Here is a 25,741-nt window from a genome sequence, read left to right as displayed (position 1 = left end):
GCTACATATACTGTATATATACTGTACATGGTTATAAACTATGTTCTGCAATACAGTTCATAAACCATGTGAAATGTTGTTTGGTCTTACGCAGCCTACAGGCAATTAAGATTAATAAATGAGCGTTGTTTCATGTATAATACTCACTGTCATGAATAATTCAGTGTACTCCTATACCCAAGGGAGACTTTCCTACTGCAAAATTCCAAATCCTTTATCAATACATGTGCCCAATTCTTCCTGCAAAGATTCTAATCCTTTTTCAATGAATGTGCCCAATTCCACCTCTTCTCAACACATCCACATTCATGCAAGTTGAATAATTTATATCTATTAATATGTTTGTCAGGATGTAGATTATAAATGTAACCAGATCTGTTGCAGTGAACAGCATACTTTTGTCATCCTGCCCTGACTTTTAATACTGTCACTATCACTAATAATGGATACAATCCAAAATTGTGAATATCGCACACCAAACCTTAACTCTTCCTTATTAATTTTAAATATTTGATATTTTGGCCATGACATTTTCACTTGCAGTGCCTAAGTATATATATTCTTTCCACCTCTTAAGTCAAGCTTTAGCGCATTTACAGTAGAGCAGTAACATAACAAATAAATTAACACTTGACAGCAGCAGGCACGTTACAAATGCTTTCTCCATATCAAATACATGGCATATCCACAGAATACAATTATAAAACTGCCCAACGCAAACCGATATTTTCTATTTCAGTCATTCTATATGTTCAACTGCTTTTAGTCCAGACAAGATGAAATACCTCAGTGCACAACAGCAGTGAGGTCAGAAAGCATGATAACGCTACCTTAATCCATCTATTCATCACATACCCTCCTCTTCATACCCTGTAGCTTTGTTTCATGTTCAATACAAATCGCAAACCACTTTAATATGCACCCTCTGTTTCCCATGTCGTTTTCTATGTATCAAAAAACCATCAGGGGGTGCCCATCAAAGATAATTTGCACACTGAAAACACAAGTCTCCTAAGGGGGTTAGCATGTCACTGTGATAGTAGCATGAGTCTAAAAAGGACATTAGATTTATCAGGTCCAAAGAAATTATAGAACCACGAAGTTTGGGATTCCGCTCTTACAAGGAGGCTTCAACTCTTAAAAGGGACACTTACAAAAATGAAGGTACAAATAATGGCAGATAAGTGATCAAGGGCCACAGAGAGAGAGAGAAGAAACACTGTAGCTCGACCTACTTCTTTTTTTTCTTTACCCTTTTTTTTAAAGCCTCCTCTAACACCTCGAAGAACAGTTTTCAAATTGTTAGTGAAGGATAAAACAGTGATGGGGTAAGCGAAATTAAAAAAGGTCCTGTGAAATGAAGGAGGAAGGCATCACAACTCATCTAACGTGACGGTGTGGGGCGCCTGAGGGGCCTCGCTTTAGTTAAACGTAGCACGTTCACAAGCCTTGCTTGGCCAGAGAGGCCGACACCTGGTCGGCAAGTGTGTCGAGTTGTGGGGAGTCGGTGATGTTGATGCTTCCAGAGGAAGACATGGTGCTCAGCTGTTGGGGCGTGTCTTCCAGGGAGACGATCTCAGCGCCGTGGTCGGTGCGGGCCTTGGCCGTCTCACGGAAGCTCAGCTTGTGGCTCTCAATCTGCGGGCCGGGGAATATGGATAGATGAGACATGAACACTGGTTCTGAGGAGCCCTGCTGGGGGTTTGACCAAGTGTTAACACCGAATATGGTGGACTTTTAGTGAATACCATGACTCCTGGGATCAGCAGAAAGATTTTTGGTGTGTGTGTGTGTGTGTGTGTGTGTGTGTGTGTGTGTGTGTGTGTGTGTGTGTGTGTGTGTGTGTGTGTGTGTGTGTGTGTGGGTGTGTGTGTGTGTGTGTGTGTGTGTGTGTGTGTGTGTGTGTGTGTGTGTGTGTGTGTGTGTGTTAAATCAGGTAAGACCTGATTTCTGTTGACACTGGTAGTGAAACGGTTATATGTTATATGGTTTGGTTAGGTTAAAAAACTCTTTTTGACATGAAATGTAGATGTGGCACACTACCAGAATTTAGTTTTTTAAATGATGGCGTGCGTCAGAAACTATGAAAACAAAACAAATGTCACACAGGAAACACTTTTCATGGGACAAGGCTTGAGGTGAGGTATGAAGTGCAAAACAGGAGTCATAGCATTCGTTTACAGATTCCAGTGTAACACCCTTGAGAACATTACAGGAGGCAGGAGATTTTGATTGGGGATATTATTCTGTTCTTTATTCTGCAGACACTGCAGTTAACCAGTAAAGACAATGTTACACATTTGTGAGACTTAGAGCACCCTCTGGTGGAAAAGGTAGGCCAAACAGTATGTCTGGTGTGCTTGACAATAGAAAATGGTTTCTGCTTTCTCATCTTGACAGGAGATCTTTTTTTCCACATATTATTATGTGGATTCATCACTACTACCCGCACACGCACGCACGCACGCACGCACGCACGCACGCACGCACACACACACACACACACACACACACACACACACACACACACACACACACACACACACACACACACACACACACACACACACACATTGTAAACCAAGCCAATGAAAGTCACAGTTGCTCAAAAATGTCTTACCACATAGCAAGTCTATGGACTTTGTATGTCTTTTAGTGTTTAATGTACATTTAGATTAAAATGCACAGATATATTGAAATGCCATGCCACTGCAGCGACTTAACTTAGCTGCTGTCACAATATATGTGACAGCAGTGACCACCAGTGACCGCCAGTGACCGTGAACTCTGGAGGTACCTTGTCGACGGCCTATACCCCAGTAGGGGGTGTAAGGCGTAAGTAAAATAAGTGTCACAATGAAATGAAATGAAAACCTGTTATTGGCTAACTGGCCAAACTTGTCTGACTGCACACCACTGAACACAGCTCTTTCAGTACTTACAGGAGTCCTCAATCTTTATGAGGGGGTTCATCAGGATGGGTGTGGGGGGGTTCTGGGGTGACTGTGGGGGGGTTACAGCAGGGGAAGGGTCATACATGTCCCCACTTGAGGGGCTGTCGCAGGTGCTCCCTTCTGCCTCTTTCCCCTTCTCTCTCTACAGAGGAGCCCCAGAAGCATGCAACAAAATACATGTGATGGAGTCAACAGAAATCAACACGTGTAAAAAATAAGGTTTTTCTGAATAATAATAATAATAAAAAACTAATAATGATAAAAGATAATTAAGAATGATAACTGAATGATGAACAAAGATGTATTAATTAAGTAATGGCAATGACAGAAAGCACAAAAATGTAAAGAAATACACAGAGTGGGGATTGAGGGGTGAGAGTTGTGAGACCATGCAGTGATTGACAACCTCTGGGAAAGGAAAGGATGAGAGAAGGGGAGCAAGCAATCAGGCAGCCAAAGCAACCTAGCAGACCTGGCATCATAGCAGACCTGGCAACCTAGCAGACCTGGCATTGCACGTACGACGTACGTACGTATGGGTGTTGCACACGTTTCATTGAATCATCGCGTTTCAGTAAAAACTGAGGCGACAAAACCCCCTGAGACAAAGCTTGATTTGTGAGATGAAGACTAGCCTCTCTTCCACTTGTACTGTTAGGCCTGCTTTATAAATAGTTGCTTGGCGGCGGCACGCACCCAAGTATAGGTATTACTGTCATGCTATATGAGCATAATCGTCAAGAGAGATTTTCACAGAAAAATGGCCAAAATCAGCTTACAGTAGTCTAGAGGGAAAGCTTTAGGGCATGCTACAAGAGAACATTTGCTGAACATTATAAAATAAAATAAAGACATAAGCTACTAATAACAGCTGCTAATAACAGTTGATTTGAACCTGGAGAGTGTTTTGTTGTCTTACCCTCTTCCCTCCACCTCCTGGCGTGTGACCAACATTGTCAAGAGAGCCGATCTTGGATTGGACTTTGAAATCCATTTTCTCACTCCTGATCTCGACATTTCCACCACCTAATTGTGAAAGAAGATGGTACATAGCAATTATTCAACATATCACGTTGCACTGTAATTTTAAAAGTTTGTCCAGTAATGTCCAAAACTGTTACTTTTCAGGTTTCAAATTCAAAAGTAGCAAAAAAATATCCCTAGCTCAAAACATCACATTGTGGCGTACGCCAAAATATGGGTGCACGCGCAATTACTGTAAAAATCGGCATTTATTATTTCCGCGAAACCTTGAACTTGAACGTGGGCCAGGACAAAAATCACGTCAGAGAAATCGTAGGCTTTGTTTTTCTGTCGTAGAAAAGCGGAGCAGCATTGACTGACCAGCTGACAGACTGTCATAGGCATCTAAACATATGTATTCACTCCTAAAATGTTAATATAAAACTGTAAAAAAGAAAAAGAGAGATTTCCAACTTTACATACGAGCAATTAAAAACAATATAACATGTTTACAATGTACAAGTTTATGCTTAATCAAACAGTGCTTTACTGGCCTTGTTAAACATATATATATGCGAGCGCACTTGTGAGATGATTCGGGAGCAGCGTGACATCAGATGCCTATAATTCCTGTGATATTAAAAAAATGACAATGACAAGCATAGGCCTATAGCTTGCCTATTTGTAATTGTAGGCTATAGGCCTATAGGTGTAAGGGGCTTAATCATTCACCCATTTAAATAAGTGCTTTAACAGTTAATATTAATATAGTAGCCTACAAACGTATTCCATTCATTGCGATGCAACTGTGATGTGTCATGTAGCCTTGGTGCGTGCGTGCGTGCGTGTGTGTGTGCGTGCGTGGACATGACAGCCGTCAGTCAGACAAGCGAGGCGAGAGGGAAACATGTGTAGGGTAGGCCTACAGCTATTATTTAATTCATGCAGGTGTAACGTGTTCGTTCTTTATTTATTTAAGATTCAACACACCAGTTGGGCTTGCAAGTTGCGTGTGCGTGCGTGCGTCTGTGTTTGTGTGTATGAGAGGGCCCCGCCCTCTCATACACACACGGGCAGCAAGGCAAGTGGGGGAAACTTTTTTTATTGGCTTTTTCCATAATGTAACCATGGTTTCCATACGTTGTTTGGTCGTATTGCAGTTGATCATGTCGTGAAAACGAGGGCGAGGCTTGATTTCATAGGGTGTGCTAGATTGATTTCAGCCGTCACATTTATCACTGCTAGGAATGAAATTAAGGAAGGATCAGCTGTTTGCGATCACTTTATAAATGCTGTGGTGACGTCAGTGTACTCCAAAACCCACGCTCGAATTTGAGGCTTATTTTACACTCAATTGATAAATGAGGGCCATACTATTTTTGCTACCTTTTGTGTGACACTGTGGAATGATGAAGTAGTGCGTTCATTTCTGAAAGAATGTGGCGATACAAGGTTTCTGCCCGATGCCAATGATATGTAATAAGTTCCAATTCTGTGAAAATGTAATGTCTTTATTTACCTGGCTTATGACGAATGTTGTCTTTTGAGCCACATTTAGATTGAACGTTGCTCAGGTCAATCTTCTTGTGAACTATTGCAACCTGTGCAGGGAAAATAAAGAGAGAGGAGAAACAGAGCCTTTCAGTGGACTACTTTCTGAGGTGTCAAGATGATCTATCTTCATCTGGTAAAGCTTCCCTGCATGCAACCACAGAGGAACTACTAGTGCATACACGCCACTGGACCTGTTAGTTTTCTACAGGTTACATACAATTAAACACTTAACATGGTAGGACACAGACATGTTAACATAGATATCATCTATCTATCTTCTATCTTATCTATAAATGCACCATGTCTCTGTCTCGGGTAGTGCATAGCCGGGTGGGGCACAGATCTCCAATTTCCATTGTTACTGACTCTGTACACTACAGCCGGGCACCGGTCTAGTACTCATAAACAAAGCAAATGATCATTGGTTTCAAGCGTATCTGGATAAAGACTGAAAGCAAGGATTTGTGCCCGATCTCTCTGTTATGCCACCCATATAAGACATGTTCGAGATCCTCAGGCTTGCTCCTGTTGATGATACAGCCATCACCCTTCAACAAGACAGAAGCCAACTTCTGAATCTCACTCAGCACATATTAAGGATGGGTTTGAGAAAGATCTGATAATAGAAGCCATCTTTGTTCATTTATCTGCCACGTACAGTATGATGCCATTAGCCACCACTTTGTCCAGAAAATGATCTCGGAGATGACAAAAGACCCATTCCTAAATGCATTATTGGTGCTTTTCTGTTAGAAAATGTCGTGCCTACTTTGGGGTAAACCTAGACTGTACCTCTAACGGCAATCCATTAAAGGTGTGTTCAGATTTGGATGGTTAGAGTTGCGCGATTACATCCTACTTTAAATGCGGCGCGCCACGTCTCTGTGTACGTACGTGCGTAAGTGTGTGTACGGTTGTAATGCACGTAACTCGAGAACCGTTTGACCCACCGACTTCACATTCGACACATGCGTTCCACACCCTCGCAGGGAGTGCAGTGCACAGTGTACAGTGAGTCGGTCGGACCAACGGTTCTCCAGATCACAACAAAAGGCTCTGGTCAGGCTCTGCCAGTGGGCCTAATGAGGCCAACACCTTTCACCTGGGCCAGGTTCTGCCAGTGGGCGGCCTAATGAGGCCAACTCCTTTCACCTGTGCAATTTCCAGCCTCTGCCTCAGCCAATTGAGGCTCAACCAATCAGGATCTGCCAGTGGGCCGAATTGATTGCCAAGTACACTTTTCAGAATTTTAGTTTGCAGTCTTCACACACAGATCTCCATGTGGGACACCGGATTTAAATATAGATCATATAGCCAGGTCCAGTACTGGTTGATGTGTTTGTAAAGCGTTATACTAGTTAGTATTTATTATAGAGCGCCGAAGTCCGGACTTCACTCGCATACTTTGACCAGCAGCAGCCTGCACGTAGAAACTGCAGTGGTGGATGTCTCGGAGTCTCGGAGGCACCTACAGGCCCTGTAGCTGTAGGAGCGCCAGTGACATGATATGGCGCCCTAAACACACCAGTTAATAACTTAATATGACGCTGAAACTGGGGTCCAACATAATTGGCGTGGGTGGGCAGAGGAGTGAAAACGAGGCGTCTCTGAGCAGAGGAGATGTAGCCTACTGCAGTGCGATTACAGTACTTGATTGAAACCCATATAACTATGTGATTTCAACCGTGCATCTTACAACACATAGCGTAGTAGCCGTAGTAGCCTTACTTGATTCAATAACAGCCGTGCCCGTAACCAATTAAAGCAAACGGCATTGCTTTTTAAAATGAAACTTCTCAAATGAAACTTCTCCCTCGCCAATTTTTCGAATTCGTCTGTCTGTCTGTCTTGTGAGAACAGTATTAGAGTCCCAGTTTCATTGCTATCTTTTTGCTTGACCGTTTCGGACGCGGGGCAGCTCGTGGGAACCGGGCACCCCCACACGGAGTTGCACCACTCAGTTCACACGGGTGTGATTTTTTAATATATCAATCTGTATTGACTGCTGACTGCCGTCTCGGACGTCAACCTTAGACCTAATGAGCTCATCACAGGGTCTCCTGTGATGAATGGTCTCTTGACACAAGACTCTTTGTCTCTCAGAGTCTCTCTCAAGTGAGGTCATCCCTCTCTTGTTCACTACAATAGAAAATAGCCCAGTGAAGAGACAGATGACAGAGACTCTTTGTTGCTGCTGAAGAGACTTCTCCTCAAACCAATTAGAGTTGAGATTTTGGTTCAGTTGTCAACAGGAGTTATGACAAAATTAATATCAGTTCAAATAACTAGTTGGGGGGGGGGGGGGGGGGGTGGTACAAAGACTTACACACAGTAGTCATGCATGTTATGGTAGCAGCAAGTTGGATGTTAAATATTTACCACCACCAGTCACACCAAAGCTGACCAGTGTAAACTTAGACATGAGTTATCAAGCTTATATCATGAGCATTATGCAACGCGTCATACATCGTTGCACTGAGCATGTGTCACTACAGCAGAACACTGACATATTCAGATGTCTTTAAGGGGCAAACAAACATGCTTAACACCAAGATACAAATTGTGTTAACACAATACCAGAGAGAAAGTGACCCGTTCCTCTAGCTACAAAATACAGTATTAGTTCTATCCTATAGGAGAAAGTGTGAAATGCTCATGACATTCATAAGCTTTATGCCGGTAAATATTAATAGGAGTTATTAATAGTGGACAATTGAGTAGTGGTCACAGAAAGAGGGTAGAACAGGAGTAGGCAGGACTTTTCGTGCAGTAGTGTGAGACATCTTGCTTCTTGTTGATGATGCATTCAGTAGGGAAGGACTTTGTCGAGCTACTGCAGGTAGCTGTGGGTTCATACTGCAGCTGTTACTCACATTGCCACCACCAGCTACATGTTTTATATTATCTTTGGATCCACACCGGGACTGCACTGCACTTAAATCCAACTTCTTTTCAAGAATTTGTACCTGGAGAAAGCGCAAATGTAGGGAAAGAGACTGTTATCCCAGAGCAAACCAATGGTAGCCATAGGCGCCGGAGGGGGGTTCAGAAGAGTCTGAATGTGAATATTGGGGGATGACTGGTCTATCTATCTAATTATCTATTTATTTATCCCAACCAGTGCAGATGAGGACCTATACTAGAGAGGAACTGAAGCTGTAGAGAAGTATGTGCAAGAGGTTCAAGGGAGGAGAGGAAATCGGGATTATTGTGGGTGGTGTGGTGTGAGGACATTTGTTGCTTATTTATTTATTTATTTATTTATTTATTTGTTTTTATTTATTACCAAGGGTTGGTTTTAGATTAACATAACGAGATATTCAAGAATCAAGATTCCTGTGTTGAGCTAATCCCATGAGTTACTCACGTTGCCGCCACCGGGTGAATGTTTGATATTGTCTTTGGAGCCACACTTAGACTGGACACTACTTAAGTCAATCTTCTGTTCAACAATTTTAACCTGTAAATTGCAGAAGTAAGGGAAGAAAAAATTATCCTAGGAGTCACTGAAAACATGAGGAGAGACTGTGTATGAGACATTCCGAAATTGAGAGAACTGATAATTGTATTATTTCCCACCAATATCCAGCTGTGTAGGCTAACACATTTCATGAGCTGTGCAAATGACCACATCATTTGATGTTATAAATTATTATTATACATACAACTTTTAATTTTTGATTAATGTTAATTTTTACTGAGCCATGTGGCCCATAGGTCTCCTGTTTCCATAGCAGCTTCCTTGGCAGCTTGACGTACAAGTACACCCTCTGGACATGACAGTAGTATGCCCCCCCCCCCCCCCAAATCCACCATATACCATATATACTGTGTATTTGGTATGACTCAGCCGGGGATTGAACCCCAACCTCCCAGTCTCAGAGCAGACACTCATGGCCACTGAGCTGGTTGTATTTCAGCCTTATTCATTATTATTAAACCGGGTAATGATGTTGGCAATCCAGTTTCCAAACTATCCATTATTCCATCCCTAAGACGTGTGATTATTGAGCCCAGAAACACCTTATTATAGATGAAGCAAATTAATCAACTATACTTCCGAGTGTTTTGATATTCATGTGAAATGCTAATTCAAGCTGCCATCTATTTCTGAGTTCCTCACCTTGCCTCCACCAGGTGTGTGCTTTAAGTTGTCTTTGGAGCCACAGCGGGCCTGGACGGTGGACAAATCCAACTTCTTCTCAAGGATTTGGACCTGCAAAATGTGAAGGAACAGCATTACTCATTAGGAATTAAATAGCGACGAGTCTGAATAACAGTTTACATACTAGTTTGTTTTGAAAACATAAAAATTGTTTATATTCCAGTAATTCCAACTTCCAAGCATGTTGCTGAAAAAACGTTTACCCCTCTGTTACTCACATTTCCGCCACCGGGTACATGTTTCATGTTGGCCTTGGAGCCACACTTAGACTGGACATTACTCACGTCAATCTTCTTCTCAAGAATTTTAACCTTTAAATTTCAGAGGTATAAGGGAAGCGAACATTACTGTGGGAGTCACTGAAGGTGTGAGGCGAATATTTATGAGACATATGAGAAATAATGGGATTACTGGGAGAGAAATTGTTACTGATTGATATTGGGTCCACTTGTATTATTTTCCCCCGATATATACAGCTGTGTAGGCTACCCACATTTTATGAGCCGTACAAATTACCACATTATTTAGGCTGCTATTATTATCAGGTCTAAAACTTTTTATTTCTGATAAACATTCTTTCTACACATGCATTTTAGTTTGGGGTTGGGTGTAGGGAACTCGACACCCAACTCGAGCAATGAGGCTAATAGGCCAGGACCCAGGAGCCTATCTACTTATCTACCTTAGCATGAGGCAGAAGTACTGTATATACCCCTTGGACATTAAATTAGTATGTCGCAGGGACTTACGGCCAATCCAACCCTTGATGCTCGGTAGCAAGCAGGGAGGCATTGGGTACCATTTATATATTTGGTATGACATGGTCAGGGATTGAACCCTGACCACCTAGTCTCGGAAAAGTCTAGGTCCTGCTTGTGTGCTGCAGGTTACACTCAGTTAAATGTATTTATAAGTTTAAGAATACCTAGTCATATATAATATATTATTACACACAGTCAGTAATATTATAAAGTAACATATTAATTTAGAATTACATTAGCAAATAATGTAATATATTACATTTAGAAAGAAACTTCACAATTTTCACTAAAACTGTAATTACTCATGTCCAACCTTGCCACCACCGGGCTGGTGTTTTAAATTTGCTGTGGATCCGATCTTGGACCTAACGTTGGTCAGGTCTGGCAAGGGGGCGGCTGCCACCAGGGAAGCAGGTGAACCCCTGCTCTTCAGGGATCCAGGAGACTTGGGCGAAGAACGAACCACAGCCACCTTTTTCACTTTATTGACCTCAATCGCGGACTTTCCAGAAATGGCTTGGCTGGCCGGAGACTTAGGGTTTCCAGGGCTGCTTTGTCCACTGGTGCCATCTTAAAATGGGTTGCAAAGCAGGAGTCATTAATGGGGCATTGCAAAAAAATGGACGAAATAATAAGAAATTAAATTATAACAAACAATTTATATTTATTAACAATTAATTAAAGCACTTCTAATTCTAGTGCTAAAAAGCTGACCAAGTTTGATCAAGGTCTTTCTTGATCAGACTGTGGTTGTGGCATTTTGGTGAGCAACTACTCTAGGCCATGCGTGCCTATCTATTAGTGGTATCTCACATTCATATCTGTGTTTGTTTGTTTTTTACCTTTGTCATTTTTTGGAGTGGGTGGTTTCTTGGCACTAGCTGTGTCGCAGAAAACATGACATGTTATACTAAAAAAATAATTTAACGTATGAGGACAATGTTCAAAAGACAGTTACTGTGCATACCTGGCTGATTCATTCCAGGGATTTTGGTTCCTGCGGCTTGAGGTCTCGCGCCACCCGAAGTCTGTAAATTGCCATACTGTAGTTATAGCAAATTACTTTCCAAAAAAACATAATAAATTATATTTATGTATCTGTTAAATATGCAGTTGTTTTTTCTGCTGTTTTGTAAGTGCATGGCGGTCAGATACAGGTCTACCTTGTGGATAGAATATTCACACCAATCATCACACCATGTCTCATATACATTATACTTAATAACACAGGATGAGTAAATTACTGTAGTATAAAAGCGTGGTTATTGATGCATGCACAAGGCTTGGGTTAGTGTGTTAAATCCACTTTCTGCTTTGCCGGAAAAACTATCATGTGATATATGTCGCTTGACAAAAATGAAGATTTGTTGGATTGTGGTTGAGCGACATATCATAACACTTTTCGCCAAAGCATAAATGTGGCTTTAGTTGTAACAAAGGAAAACACCTGGACTAAGTACATTTGTACATTTGTTTGATCTCTCAAACAAGACTATCAAATCTGTGAAGGACAAAAGAGCATTGATAAACACAGCCCTACAGTAGGGCCATCTACACTCAGGCATCTTTCAGGGCAGGTCAGGGTGATACTCACGCGGGGCCCTGTGTCGGTGGCTTTAGTGGGTATTGACGTGGGCCCGTTTCGAGAGGAGGCACAGGTGTTGGTGATCGGGGAGGGTCTTTTAAAGGAAGAGGTGGGTCTAGTTTTTGTGGCAGTTTGTGTCTTTTTGCATGAGGGGAAAAATGGAGTGAAAAACAACGGTTCTAATAACAACCTATCATGAAACAATATCCTAAATGAAAATGTCAGGAAAGAAACTGATTTAGGCCTACATGGAAATGACGCGTCAACAGTCCGTCTAAATGACATGTGAATTATGTGTGCTCATTTGTTTATTCACATACCTTCTTTTCCATAGCCTCGTTTTCAACCTTTGCTTGACCTATGGGAAATAAGGGACAAAAAGAAGGCATAAGGATTTGAGCATGTGCTCCATTTGCATCCAAAACCAATTTTATACCATTTTTCCTTTTGTGCGATACAAGAAGACAAGTATTTTATTATTCAGTGTGCACATTTGCAGCATGGGAAAGTGAAGACCAAATAAAAATCACCAGTCGGTGATGTGGAGCACGCAACACGCAACATGCAGTGTACTGTATGTACACAGTGGATGGACAAATCAAGACCCTTTTTCACCACTGAATGAAGAAATCTTTGAGTTTATTCATTCGCAACTCCAATTTTATATATTGCCAATTTTCCATTACATTTCTTCTCACAATAGGAACTTTATATCTGCAGATTTTCCTTTCTTGTACTTCTTTTATCTCAGAATTTTGAATTTGTAAGAAACTCCTTTTACATTTTATTCAGTGGCAGAAATGGGCTTTCATAGAATAGTGAGCGAGATGGACAGATGAAATGAAAAATAAAAGCAAAAAGTGGGGAGAGAGGACAACAAGCTTCTCCTCGAGTCAAAGATCATTTCCACTGAGCATGTCGGAGGAAGACAAGAGTGCTGCATAACATTATAGAAGCTGGCTTGGTAAATCAAACAAGTGGGAGAAAGATAACTGAAGAGGACTGGTTCACAACTGGTGAATATGACAGCAAACAGACCTTTGAAGACAGCGATCGGCACCAGCGACTTTCTCGCTGGAGAACTTTGGGGCGTTTGCTGGACTTCAGATGTGTTGGAGGTCTGTGCTCTGTTGATCATCTCAGAATCATCATCAACGGTGTCAGGCGTCAAGAGGCTGGCTGCTTCTAATGTTGAGTCACCGTTGTTCTCAGCAACTATGTCATATGGATTCTTTCTAAGAATGCTCTCTCTCTCAGAAACATTCCCATTGCTATGTGGGGAATCACTCGCCCTCTCAAGATCCACTGAGTGTTGACAAAGGCTGGGATCAAAGTGGGAATATGACTGACTGTCCGAGTGGTGCCTCTCTTGAGTTTCAGAGTCCTGTGCACTACAAGGTTTTGGGGCCGTCTCATGAATTGTGTTTTCAACAGCCAGTCCATCTTTCATGTGCTCACTGTAGATGGATTCCTCTCCTTGATCAACCCACTTGCTTCTGTCCCCTATTGATGTAAGATCCTCCAAGGCTGTGCTACGGACTAAAGATGCAGCAGGCATGTTACTTTTTTCCGACAGGCACTCGGATGCATCGAGGCTGATTGCCCTCTGGGAGTCGCTCCCACCGGTCCATTCTGGGAGCCCCCTGCTGGCCGAAGGGTCCCTTCTCATATCTGACCCAGAACCAAGGTCTTCAGAATTCCACAAAGAGTCAGTTAACATCTTTCCACACGCTCCTTCCTCTGTCCCATCTAAGCACGCAGCGGTGTCATTTCCAGACTCTGGGGAATAGGAAGCTCCTATGCTTATGAAGTCAATATCTCTCCTATGAGCTCTATCTAAGGACTGCTTTGATCCATCAGCCACAAAAGGGAACCCACTGAAGACCCCCAGTACCAGGCTTTGCTTCTTTTCTTTGTAAAGCAGATTAATGATGACATTCACAACACTCGCCTCCATCTCCCCCAATTTGAATATAAATCAAGAAGCAAAGAAGATAGCAAAACTGCACTTGATGTCATTTTAAAATGTAACTGTTTTCCATCAAGGTGAACAGAAACAAATCATGATTGAATGATGAAAAGGTGATAATGCAAGGCCATGAACTGAGATGTGCTGCCTTCAAAATAAAGTGAAAGTTAATGGACATAATGGATCACCAATGGATGAAAGACAACAGAGGAAAATGACTTTGATGCTAATCAGTGCCAGTGAATGTGCAGTCATAGCAATGAATTATGCTTTTTCATTGTAAATGTTTGATTTTCCTCCATGCAATATAAGGGATAAATGGTCAAATCATCAGGTTTCATTTTTATCTCAAGCAATGAACCAAAGCTAAATTTGGATCCATGTGTTGTTTCATTAAATGAACTAAAAATAAATAATAATATGATGAATTAAATAATTATAATTAAATAATTATGTGAAGCACAAAATATCTCAGTGTTAAATGTATACATGATCAACTAATAGGACATTTTTGTGTTATCCTTTTAAAGTATATGTCTACATTTCTGACTAATAAAGTATTAAATACAAATAAAACGCATAGAATAAGTAAACACAGTCTTGGCAGCTCTTAATACAGTACCTGTTGCAGTAGCTCCTCCAGTTGCTGCTTAAACACGGCAGGGCAGGGTGTGCATGTGGGGGGAGGGTGGGACAAGAGAGGATATTCCGTTATTACTAATATGAAACACTTTTCATACATAACTGCTTCATAAACTCATGGCACTGCAAAAAAAAAGTCCCGCACACATGGTCTATGGTTAATGCACAAATTAACACCACAGCAAATCAATGTTAGGTCAAACATGTTAGTCCAATTAATGTCATCCCAAAACATAAAAGCAAAGCATTGCAGACACATTGCAGTCAGATGGCACTGAGCTGGTTTGCTTTCAAGTCCGACATACTGTAGTCCAGCGCAACACCGAACCTGGTGCCTCATTTGGTGCCTCAGCTGGCTTTTCCATTACTCTGGGAATTGCCGTGCCTCAGAGCTCTTGATCTGTTTAACAGATCCCACAGATAATCAGTCACCCAATAGCATTTGTTTCATACTGAAATACCAAGCCTAACAAATTGCACCTCTTCCTCCTGGTATTACGCATGTGGACTGTGGTATTGTGAAAGGACCAGAGTGCTCAAATGGACTGGGATCGGTTTCACTGCTCAAAGCACACAAAAACAAAACTCAGAAAAGCAACAACAGGCGAATAAAAACAAAAAGGAATCTAAGATTAATTGATTCATTCAACAAACCACAAATAAATTCTACTCCATGACTGAAAGAATACTTTCAACTCGAGCAGCGTGGGAAAAAAGGCAAGTGCTGGGAAAGAGGCATACCAGGTTGACCCTCACTCTCACCACAGGCACCAGGTTGCATCTCATCTTCACATGGGACACTTTCTAGATCTGATTGCTCAGACCCAATAGCCCCAAGTTCTTCTGCAGGTGATTCAACTGCCTCTTCTGTAGGATAAATGGAATAGTGTTTTGACACGGCAGAAAAGGAAGATACACAGGCTACAGTTGCAGCTGGTCTTACGACTTAAAGTTTAAAATGTTATGCACAGAAACAAATGCCAATATTGAGAAATCCTACAAAAGTCTGGCCAACGAGCTTGACAGACATTTCTATGTTAAGTTTACCCAAAATAGCTTGGTTTGCAATCACAGCTGTGTCTCCTAACCTTGTGTTTGCTCTGGTGGGTCAGCCATGTTCTCTATTCCTGTGGCATTTCTCATGTCCAGGGACTCGGGATCTGTTTAAAACATCAGACAACCCTTTCAACCTACTGCATCCCCCCTCCCATCCTCAGGACAGGCTGTTCTGCTTCCTATTCATGACCAGTTTGGCTCACACTGGCTCTAACGCAGATAATTCTTACCAGGGTTATTATTAGTTAACTTGAAAAGATGAAGTCAAAACTAAATAAAAATTTAAAACGAATAAAAATGTCCAATAACTATACTATTATTGATTCTTGAGAGACATCTGTTCACAGGTTTTATGAGAGGAAATAAAATCATAAATTCAAATTCATCATGTCATTATTGTTATCATTATTGTTAAAATATTCAAGAGAAATCACAAATTCACATTATTATTATTCACGTTATTGATGTTTTACAGCCATTTCATAATGGAGGGCCCATAGCCAGAGGCTATTTGGGGGTCTTGGCATGGAAAGCTTTGAGACCCATTGTGTTAGTTCATGATCTCTAGTACTTCTCCAATATGAACCCATTGAGGTTTGAAGGTTGCCTGAATACTAGACCAATACTGAACGTTGTGTGGGAAACGTTTGTAATGAGTCAACAAATGCATTGATATCACCAATGGAAGACATGCAAATGAGAATTAGAATTTTAAGGCTGAAAAAAAAAAGTATAACTGAGACAACACAAAATATGCAAACCAAGGCGAACATTTCTCTAGCTGTCTCTGAAATAAAGAAATATTATTCCGTAAATTAAAAGAGAGAAGAGGAAAAAAAAGATGAAACATTATCGGATGTATCTATTGCATACAAACTGAAATGTGCCAAATAATGGTTAAAAGTGAAAAGAATAGTTATTATTAAATAAATAGTAATTGTCTTTGGCATTGAAGCTGCATGGAAACAGTGGAGGAAGGGGGGCATACCAGGTGGCACCTCCTTCTCCCCAGAGGTGTCAGGGGGCACCTCCTCACTGCAGTGCAGGACGCTCTCTTGTTCCGAGAGCTCAGACACTGCTGTAACCACATCGTCATTTAGCGCTGAGCTCTCCGCTGTGAATTAAACGTAAGGTTCAGGTCAGGATTTGGGGTAACCTTGACAGACATGTACACCTCCAGACAAATAAAGGTGTGGCTTTGGTGCGGCCCACCATAGCCAATTGAGCATTCCCACCAACAGACGCTGTGCACAATGGAATAAAAAAAATGATTTTATTAAAGACTTAATACTTTGCAAATGGCCATTGTTATTTAGACTCCAAATCCGAGCTTACTGTGAATACTTTGACCAGCTCTGTTTTGGGGAACAAGGTGAACCTTTACCTCTGTATTATTACGGTTTAAATCATAACATGAATAAACTGTTGAAGAGCATCAGCTGGGGTGATTGCTAAATCTTCAATTACTGATCACTACTTCAACCAAACATATTATATACTATTACATACTACGCTCAAACTTAATTTGAATGCAACAAATATTTTAACACTCCATATTTCACACATGGACTCCATGGCTCAGAAGTAACTCAAGCTAATTGTAATTTATGTTATTATTCAGATCTATGCAACTAACCCACAAAGACTACACTACAAAACAAATTCAATAAACTCTAATTCAAAGATCCCATCTTCTAAGGCCTCAATCAGAGAGGTTAATATAATACTCACTATGTGGTGCACCGTTGAAAAATCTGCTGTCTGTTTGTTTGGAGGGACCTGACCCTGCGCACGCCTTCCTGTTTGAGTGTGGGCTGAGCAATAGATACAATGGGGAGGGAGAGTGCACTAGTGAAGGCTGTAAGCTAGGAAATGCTAAGCTACGTACTAATTAGCCATATGGACGATTAGGATAAGAGGGATTGAGACAAGAGATTGTTATCATTGTCATATTTATGTCTTGATACAACAGTGCCCATTGATATATTGCTGTCGTATCAGCTGCAAGCATCTCTCTATTAACTGTGACCATTTCCTGTGCATTCGGTGCTCCTACCAGATAAAATAAAAGGGGTTGGGACTGTGACCACTCCTCATCACACATTTTCGTTTTTAAAACAATGAATACCCCTTGCAACTATTAAAATGATGTACTGAAAGCCTAATTGTCTGTGAGCTGAATTGGTAGCGAACAGTGGATGCTGAGAGAGTGAACTCTCGGGCCTGACCCAGATGACTGGATTACAGCGCAGAGAGTGCAGCTGCAGTCAGGGAATGAGGGCCAGTCAAGCATGCCTTGTATGCTTTATGTAAAAGGGATTAAAACAAAGCACAGTAGGCCTCAGCATTCTCCCCAACTCAATACAGACTATACTGAGACAGTGAAGGACTACAGTGTGGAAGGATAAACGCTCCCAAAGACATCCACTTTTTTGGCATTACCGGAATTAACGCTGACTAATTCTTTTTGGCAACATAAACGCTATGATGCTGCTACTGTATACACGGTGCAAAAGTATATAACAACTGATGGGTTATGAATGATGCTATTTGTATTCCCATCAAGATCATGTCATCGTCTGTACACTGCACTTACACTCCCCCCATGCGGGTCATACCACTGTTTGACCTTTCAGTTCAACACAGATTTAATGCATTTCTGACCTTTCATTGGACCGTCTCCCGGGCTTATATGGACCGGCTGGACTCCATTCTCCTGGTGGTGCAGGTCGTTGATGGTCATGCCTGCTAAGGACGCGCTCATGCTGTCTCCCGGGCTATAGCTGTTTGAGGCGTTGTTCATGTGGTCCTGGTGCTGATCCATTGCCAGTCGTAAGTCAGGCTACAAAAAAAGCACAACCGGAGCGACGTAAATAAACCACATCCACCACGCAACGCAGTTAGACAGACAGTTAGAAATGGTCAGTCCAGCACGTGTTCTGTAGAGAGTGTCGGGTGGCTGGTTTGAAATAGGACTACTTCACAAAGCTGCAGTTCTACACAATAATTCTAAAATTGTGTACCTGGTTTTAAGGACAACACAATAATTGTTGCATAATAAATTAATCCTTTGTCTTCTGACCTACACAACTCAGTTAGCCAGCAGCTAAATGTAAACAGACACTGTGTCTGTGAAAGCCAGTTATTTATATGGTTGACGTGTGGGGGTGATCTTCAAGTTACAGGTCTACAAAAATAGTCCCCACTGCACAAGTCACTGCATCCCTGCTGTGATTAGTAGGGCTGTGTCATGATCATTACATTTTAATGATGATTAATTGTCTTACAGATAATTGCAATTAACGATTGAATTATTATTATTATTATTATTAATAATAATAATACATTTTATTTGAAACAAACTTTATATTTAACACAAATATCAAAAGGCATGAAAAGTAAAGAAATGTGTTTGCTTGGCTTTTAGGCTTTGTAAATGGAAATTGCACATAGGCCATGTGTATGACAAATAACTTTATAATGTACTTTTTTGAATGTATCCCAAAATTGGGATGCAAATTTTTAGGCCTGATTTAAACTTTAAACTTTCTTTCTGGTATCTCCTGGACGCTGAGGGTGAAACACATGTGCAGTCAACTAGTTTGATGTGAAAGGTTTCAAATCTCATAAATAAGAGGATTACATTCAAAGCCTGTGGTCAGCAGATTTAATTTTGTTGTCGCTCTCTCACATAAACTCTCTCTCTCTGTGTCTGTGTCTCGACACACACACACACACACACACACACACACACACACACACACACACACACACACACACACACACACACACACACACACACACACACACACACACTTCCAGGCTTCCACTCTCAGACGGTCGATATCAAGTCAGCATTGACCCATTGGGGTTTAGTCAAAACCTAAATGTGCATAAATTGACTAAATTGGCATTTAGTTAGCTCTGTATTCAAGGTGTCCCCATTCTATGAAACAGCCGTGAATGTAGTGCTTGCAAAGTAACACTCACTGACAATGACAGCACCTGCCTCTGTTATATCTTCATTGTGAACGTTGCCTCAACTGTTACCGTGGTTACCCCTCCCAGCAAAAACCCACAGTGAGAAAAAAACACTCAGCTATGTGACCTTCCCTCGCTGCACCTGCATATCTCCTTGACCGGGATGTTTAAACATTCAACATTCAACATGCAAACACACATCTGCCACCATGAGAGGGACACACAATGCCAACCAGCACAGTCGCGCAAACTCCTAGGAAACCCCAGGGAGTGTTATTATGCCCGGGAAGAAATACGCCATAAGACACACCTTTTGAAATACGGTTCCTGAACAGCCCATCCTTTTTTCTCAATAGAAACATAAATCCATAATGGCATTAGGACGAACGGACAGACAGATAACTCGATCTCTACTGGCAAAGGTATAGCACAATGTTTGTGTGTCCCATAGAAACTCCAATGAATGGTCCAATCTCGCAGTAGTCGACAGAGCCCCTTGACAAACCACCCATTGTAGCATTACACATGACAGAACCCAAACAACAGCAGAGAAGGGCGCATGCCAAAGAAAACAATCCCTCTAAGAGAAAGCTCACACACTGCGTCCAGGAGCACCGAAACCCACAGAGCTGATGGCAAACAAACTCAAGGCTGATAAGAGCCATAACAGTCATTATCAGATCAACCACATGTATATCATGATTATGTTATGGAACCCAAGAAAACTCCTGAAACTTTTAGCTTGATCACCAGGAATGTTTTGTAGGGAATTGCTCAGAAAGCTTTGATGTATACATCCACATGCCATCAATTCATCTGTTATTACATAAACAATTACAATTACAAGCATATCTGGGTGTCATGCATTATGGTGAGGCTTAGATTGGATCAGAAGACAATCTTTAGTGGTTTGCTGAATCACTGAACACTCAAAAACACACACACATGCGCGCGCACACACACACACACACACACACACACACACACACACACACACACATGCGCGTGCACACTGCACATGCGCACAGACACACATGCGTTTCACCTGCCCTATAAAAAAAAACGAACGAGAGCATGACAGTGGTCTTTGTTTGCCTCATGAGGGAGAAGGGGGCTCAAAGGTTTTGTTGATGTGGCTTGTGGCTCTGAGGAGCGTGTGAAAATATTGTTTTGGCACAGACCTTCGACTCTCAAACAAACTGCTCAGATGGCTCTGGAAGGAATGCGGTCAACACGGAGAGTAGTGACATAGTTCCAGCAGAACCAGCATGCAATAAGATACTGAATTTCCCTGAGGTTTTATTTTTTAAAGGAAACCCCTGAATGCAAGTTGTAACGCAATACAATGAGGGCACTGACAAATAAACCTACCCCTAAGAGCAACCACAAGAGGTTTCTGGCACACGTCACCAAGTGACTACATGTGCATGGAGCAGAAACAGCAATGAGTCAGTGAGTGACCACTCAGATGATCGGGACCTAAATGGATTAAGTGAAGTAATAACACAATAATTCGCTAAAATCCCAATGGGGGGTGCTATCAGGCAAGCATATTTCTTGCTGTTGCAATAAAGTGAAACATTCTAATTTTAAATGGTTTGGCCCCATCGGATAGCATGCTTGCTAGTGTCACTAGTTTAGTAGAGACGGGATGCTGCCCTCATGCTTGACTGCTTCTGTATTTATGACCTACTTTCCTCACCGACTCCCTCCTCTCTGCACACTCCCTGCCTCCCATCCTCAGGCAGGGAGAGCCAGAAAAGTGGCTCATACTCGTTCTACCTTTTTGTGTGTGTGTGTGTGTGTGTGTGTGTGTGTGTGTGTGTGTGTGTGTGTGTGTGTGTGTGTGTGTGTGTGTGTGTGTGTGTGTGTGTGTGTGTGTGTGTGTGTGTGTGTGTGTGTGTGTGTGTGTGTGTGTGTGTGTGCGTGCGTGCGTGCGTGCGTGCGTGCGTGCGTGCGTGCGTGTGTGCGCAAGCAGTCAGAGTGGGCTGAGGATGAACAGTGAAATGGGCCTCCATTTTCGAGACCTCGGAGAAAAACAACCTCCAGTGTGGATTGCGTGTGGCTTGCTCAGCGCTGATGGCTATAGTTGACAGTGTCTGTATTTCAAAAACATGTTTTCTCAATAACTGTCAGGCCTGGTGTTTACATTGGTTGAATATCTTCCATCTTTGTTTTCACAACTTCGGGATATACAGCCACGCCCCTATACTGACACTAAACACAAGGATGTATCGGCCCAATAGAATATAGTTATTTGGGATTTGCAGGCATTTGTGGGACACTCTCCAGCTAGAACATCCCACACAATGAACACATTCTTGGGTGTAAAATCTTGAGGTGCATGCAAGCCACATATGAGGAATTCTTCCTGCGTTGCCATGGCACATCCTGCTAAGTAATGGCCCCGCAGACACTGCAGCAGCTGCATGTTCCAATATGTACACAAGGCCTGCAGCTACAATCTGATCCGCAACACACCCTTGTCTTGCACTGTAATGAAGCCTAGTTGGTGCAATGGGCCAAACTCCTCTATCAGCAGCATGGTGCCAATTAAGTACATTAAATAATACTGTTTAAAACCCATTGTGGCATTTCTTCTTCCACTTAATGAGAGTGCGCAATCAGCCTTTCTGAGCTGAATCTTCTGGCTAAGTCTTGAGGGCAGCGTCTAGGTATAGTGCAGTTCTATCAAAGGCCCCCGCAATGACAACCAAACAGGCGTGCAACACAAACACAGATTTTTGGTTATAATTGGATAGATTTGTTTAATATAATCACAAAAGTCAAGAATATATATATTTTTTAAATCAATTGTAACTTTGCAAAAATAAAACTGTAAACAGGATTAGACATGCAATTGAACGAATATACAGGAAATAAAATAAATATTATATATAAAAGCCTGGCTGTAATAATGTGTAGAAGTTATTTAAAAGATTATTTTGCTAATCTAATCTCCGCAAGGCATGGTGTTGAAACGCCCTAGGGCCTAGATAGTGAAGACCTTTGACCTTTAGCCTGGATTCAGTTCATATTACCAAGGGTTTTTAGTCTACTTATAGTGATTCAAGACACGTACAATATATTGGCAGAATTTTGTCCAGTACAATGAATAAAGAGAGTCCTCAAACTAAGTATTAGGATACAGATTTTAGCTTTTTAAGGAAAGTCTGTTCTCCACAAATATTTTAAATGAAAATTACATTTATTCACTCCAACTAAGGCGTGCTATTCTAGTAGCTGCAATTAACCTGGAACTATTCAAGTTCAATTAAGTGGTACTCCTCTTGTCAGCATAATAGTGAGGGAGGAGCCCACCTCATAGTCTACATGTGCATACCAGAGAATTATTCTAAGGCCAGCACATACCAGAAGCAGTGTAGAAACTTGCAGGGCTGTCTATCAAAACATTAAACCATCTCATGAGGGCCGGGGAATAGTCTGATATGAGTAGGCTACACACAAATGAACTTGTAGGTCAATTTGGTTACATTTTTACACTCTTAGCGTTGATGACTTTTACACCCTTCTTTGAGAAAAGAATACAAATAAAATCAATCAAGCTAAGTATGCAATGTCCCAGTGCACTGCTTTCTCAACACAGGAGAAGGGAGAGAGAGAGGTGTGTCCATGGTAAGGACATGGAGACCATGCAGGGCTGCAGGCTTGGCTTTGCCTTTGCTTATCCGTAAAAATAAATAATACTTAGAAAATAAATTAAGAAAGATAAACCAATGCAACTATTCCATGGTAAACCACCAATAGCCTATCAGCACAAGCAATTTATTGCGACCTTTCATTATTGAATGTAGTCTAGACTAGGCTTAGGCTATGCAGCAAAAATAATCGGATGGTCAATGGGTTATAGCAAACGTGCACGTTCCACCGAAACAGATTATTGATATAGGCTATAAACTATATTCTATCAATGGTGTGTCATTCAGAATCATTCTGTCATGGTAACAACACTTACAACAGCACCGGTGCACCGTGCAATGGCTGTGCACGGAGACCACTCCGGAGAGACGACTGCATATTGCATGCAACAGCCGCCACTATTTATCACATGAGAAATGGGCTTGGCATTTGCGCACAGTGCGCCGCATCCATGTCCATCCATTAAACTAGTTTTAAAATACAAATGTGAAAATGTAAAGTGTCGGGTGTATCCGATTCCGTGCTAATCGCGCGCTCAAGCTTAGGACATTGTGCAATTAGAGCAGGAATCATTCGGGAAATGATAGCTTAACATGTGTAGTGTGGCACAGCCATGACATCAGCCCCTAGGCCTTCGAATACAAGAAAAGAGGGAATGATCCAGAATAACGGGAAGGGAAGGAGGGAAAAAGCATCGCTGCTGCCACACACACGCTCATGTTGCGTTGAAAAGAGACGTGTCATGACACAAAGACTGGGAATTAAGCGCCTGTGTTGTTCATATTGGAGCAAATGTCATCAAATGTTACCGTATTCTTGTCCCCCCCCCAATGCTCCCATTAAATTATTATCAATGTAATGAGTAATGACTGATCACTGATCAGGCTTGTTACAATGTGCTCAATTGTCCCCTACAATGTTCTTCTCCTAGGGAGGGTGCGACTCCGGAGGCGGTTTTTTCTCCCCAAATAAATCAATAGAAGGTGGAATAATGTGGGGTTGTCAGTGGCATGTACCCTGTTCAAAGAGACGGACATCAATGGCAGCAACAAAAACATGTTCCAGTGTTTATTGTTGCGCATGATGAACATCGCACGCAAATGCCCATAGCGCATGTTTATTCCATCACAATAGAGGTTTAGGAGTAAAGCTCTGCAGGTTATTCTTGTGGGTTATTTTAATCGCAGGGTTTTAATCGACTATAGCATTGCTCAGCAATGTGCATGATGAAAATATCTATACGTGTATGTAACGCAAACAGGCCCAACCTCTCCCACCTCATGGAAAAAATGTAACTGACAAGACGAATGCCGATTAAGAATTACGACGGTCCTTTATAGGCACGCATCTTGGCCCGTGCATGCACGCTCGTCATTTAACAAGAGCGATGGCAATATATGTGACGACGTTGACTCGAGATGACTTCAATAGTATAATTGTAGTATTTTCTTACCTGTGTGCAGACAGACAGCGGTGTTGTGTCTCTTCAGCGGCACGCACTCGCTCACCGAGCGCACGGACAGTCGGTCAGTCCTCCTCGCAGTTCAGCGGAATGCCACAGCCTGAGAGGCGGCGCTATTGAGCAACATTCTGATGCCGTCTCCTGCTAAATGCAACCTGTCTGCACATCTCCATCCATTCCCCGGCATATTCTGACAGTCTGGAAACAAGTGCTGAAACAATTTAGCCTCAGTGACTGTAGCCACCAGACATAAACGAGGAGAGGCTTAAACTAAGCGCCCTAGACATTCAAAAGACTTCATGCACAGCATATGTGTGTGTGTGTGTGTGTGTGTGTGTGTGTGTGTGTGTGTGTGTGTGTGTGTGTGTGTGTGTGTGTGTGTGTGTGTATTATATTATATTATATTATATTATATTATATTATATTATATTATATTATATTATATTATATTATATTATATTATTGTGTGTGTGTGTGTGTGTGTGTGTGTGTGTGTGTATTATATTATATTATATTATATTATATTATATTATATTATATTATATTATATTATATTATATTATATTATTGTGTGTGTGTGTGTGTGTGTGTGTGTGTGTGTGTGTGTGTGTGTGTGTGTGTGTGTGTGTGTGTGTGTGTGTGTGTGTGTGTGTGTGTGTGTGTGTGTGTGTGTGTGTGTGTGTGTGTGTGTGTGTGTGTGTGTGAATCATTTAATGTAGGCCTATCCTTAGATAAAACAAAGATTATGAGTTATACAGTGTGGGTTTAATACAACGTGTGGATTTCCGAGGCTACTGTGTGGGTGGCTAAATGAAATAGAGAGAGAGAGAGAGAGAGAGAGAGAGAGAGAGAGAGAGAGAGAGAGAGAGAGAGAGAGAGTAGACTAGGCAGTGAGGCACACAATGACACAAAGGTCGAGACATGCATAAAATAAAACAGCAGAGGCCCACAGCCCTAATAAACAGTGCACCCTTGTGTTGCTGCTCTTT

At 41.7% G+C, this 25,741-nt stretch overlaps 1 protein-coding gene across 16 annotated transcripts; it reads right to left on the bottom strand.

The window, feature by feature from the left end:
* Nucleotides 1–1,496: 1,496 nt before the first annotated feature.
* Nucleotides 1,497–24,848, bottom strand: LOC310875109 (uncharacterized protein). Of its 16 annotated transcripts, none has more exons than XM_083788196.1 (19): nucleotides 24,744–24,848; nucleotides 18,314–18,491; nucleotides 16,638–16,763; nucleotides 15,682–15,753; nucleotides 15,335–15,460; nucleotides 14,574–14,600; nucleotides 12,303–12,340; nucleotides 11,992–12,120; nucleotides 11,365–11,425; nucleotides 11,240–11,278; nucleotides 10,711–10,967; nucleotides 9,855–9,947; nucleotides 9,595–9,687; nucleotides 8,839–8,931; nucleotides 8,345–8,437; nucleotides 5,437–5,518; nucleotides 3,874–3,980; nucleotides 2,943–3,096; nucleotides 1,497–1,638 (listed from the first exon to the last, which is right to left on the bottom strand). In XM_083788196.1, the coding sequence occupies exons 2-19, from the start codon at nucleotides 18,471–18,473 to the stop codon at nucleotides 1,634–1,636; spliced, it is 1,755 nt and encodes a 584-aa protein (XP_083644322.1). In that variant the 5' UTR covers nucleotides 18,474–18,491; nucleotides 24,744–24,848; the 3' UTR covers nucleotides 1,497–1,633. The 16 variants fall into 16 exon arrangements, with proteins under 16 accessions (XP_083644322.1, XP_083644321.1, XP_083644323.1 ...); XM_083788195.1 differs by lacking the exon at nucleotides 24,744–24,848 and adding an exon at nucleotides 18,673–18,784; XM_083788197.1 differs by lacking the exon at nucleotides 24,744–24,848 and adding an exon at nucleotides 18,673–18,784 and having other exon boundaries at nucleotides 14,574–14,597.
* Nucleotides 24,849–25,741: the final 893 nt, after the last annotated feature.

Source organism: Protomyctophum parallelum, assembly GCF_964188405.1.
Source record: "Protomyctophum parallelum genome assembly, chromosome: 17".
In the NCBI taxonomy this organism is placed as follows: Eukaryota; Metazoa; Chordata; class Actinopteri; order Myctophiformes; family Myctophidae; genus Protomyctophum; species Protomyctophum parallelum.
This window is presented reverse-complemented; position numbering and strand designations above follow the sequence as displayed.

What these genes read in the sequence shown, in the direction of transcription:
- LOC310875109 (XM_083788183.1), bottom strand. Translation starts at nt 13,702, where the DNA reads ATGTTAACTGACTCTTTGTGGAATTCTGAAGACCTTGGTTCTGGGTCA. An exon ending in CCACCGACACAGGGCCCCGC is followed by an intron (nt 11,426 to 11,991) that starts GTGAGTATCACC and finishes GGCAATTTACAG; the next exon opens with ACTTCGGGTGGCGCGAGACC. An exon ending in ATGTAGCTGGTGGTGGCAAT is followed by an intron (nt 5,519 to 8,344) that starts GTGAGTAACAGC and finishes TTCCCTGCACAG; the next exon opens with GTTGCAATAGTTCACAAGAA.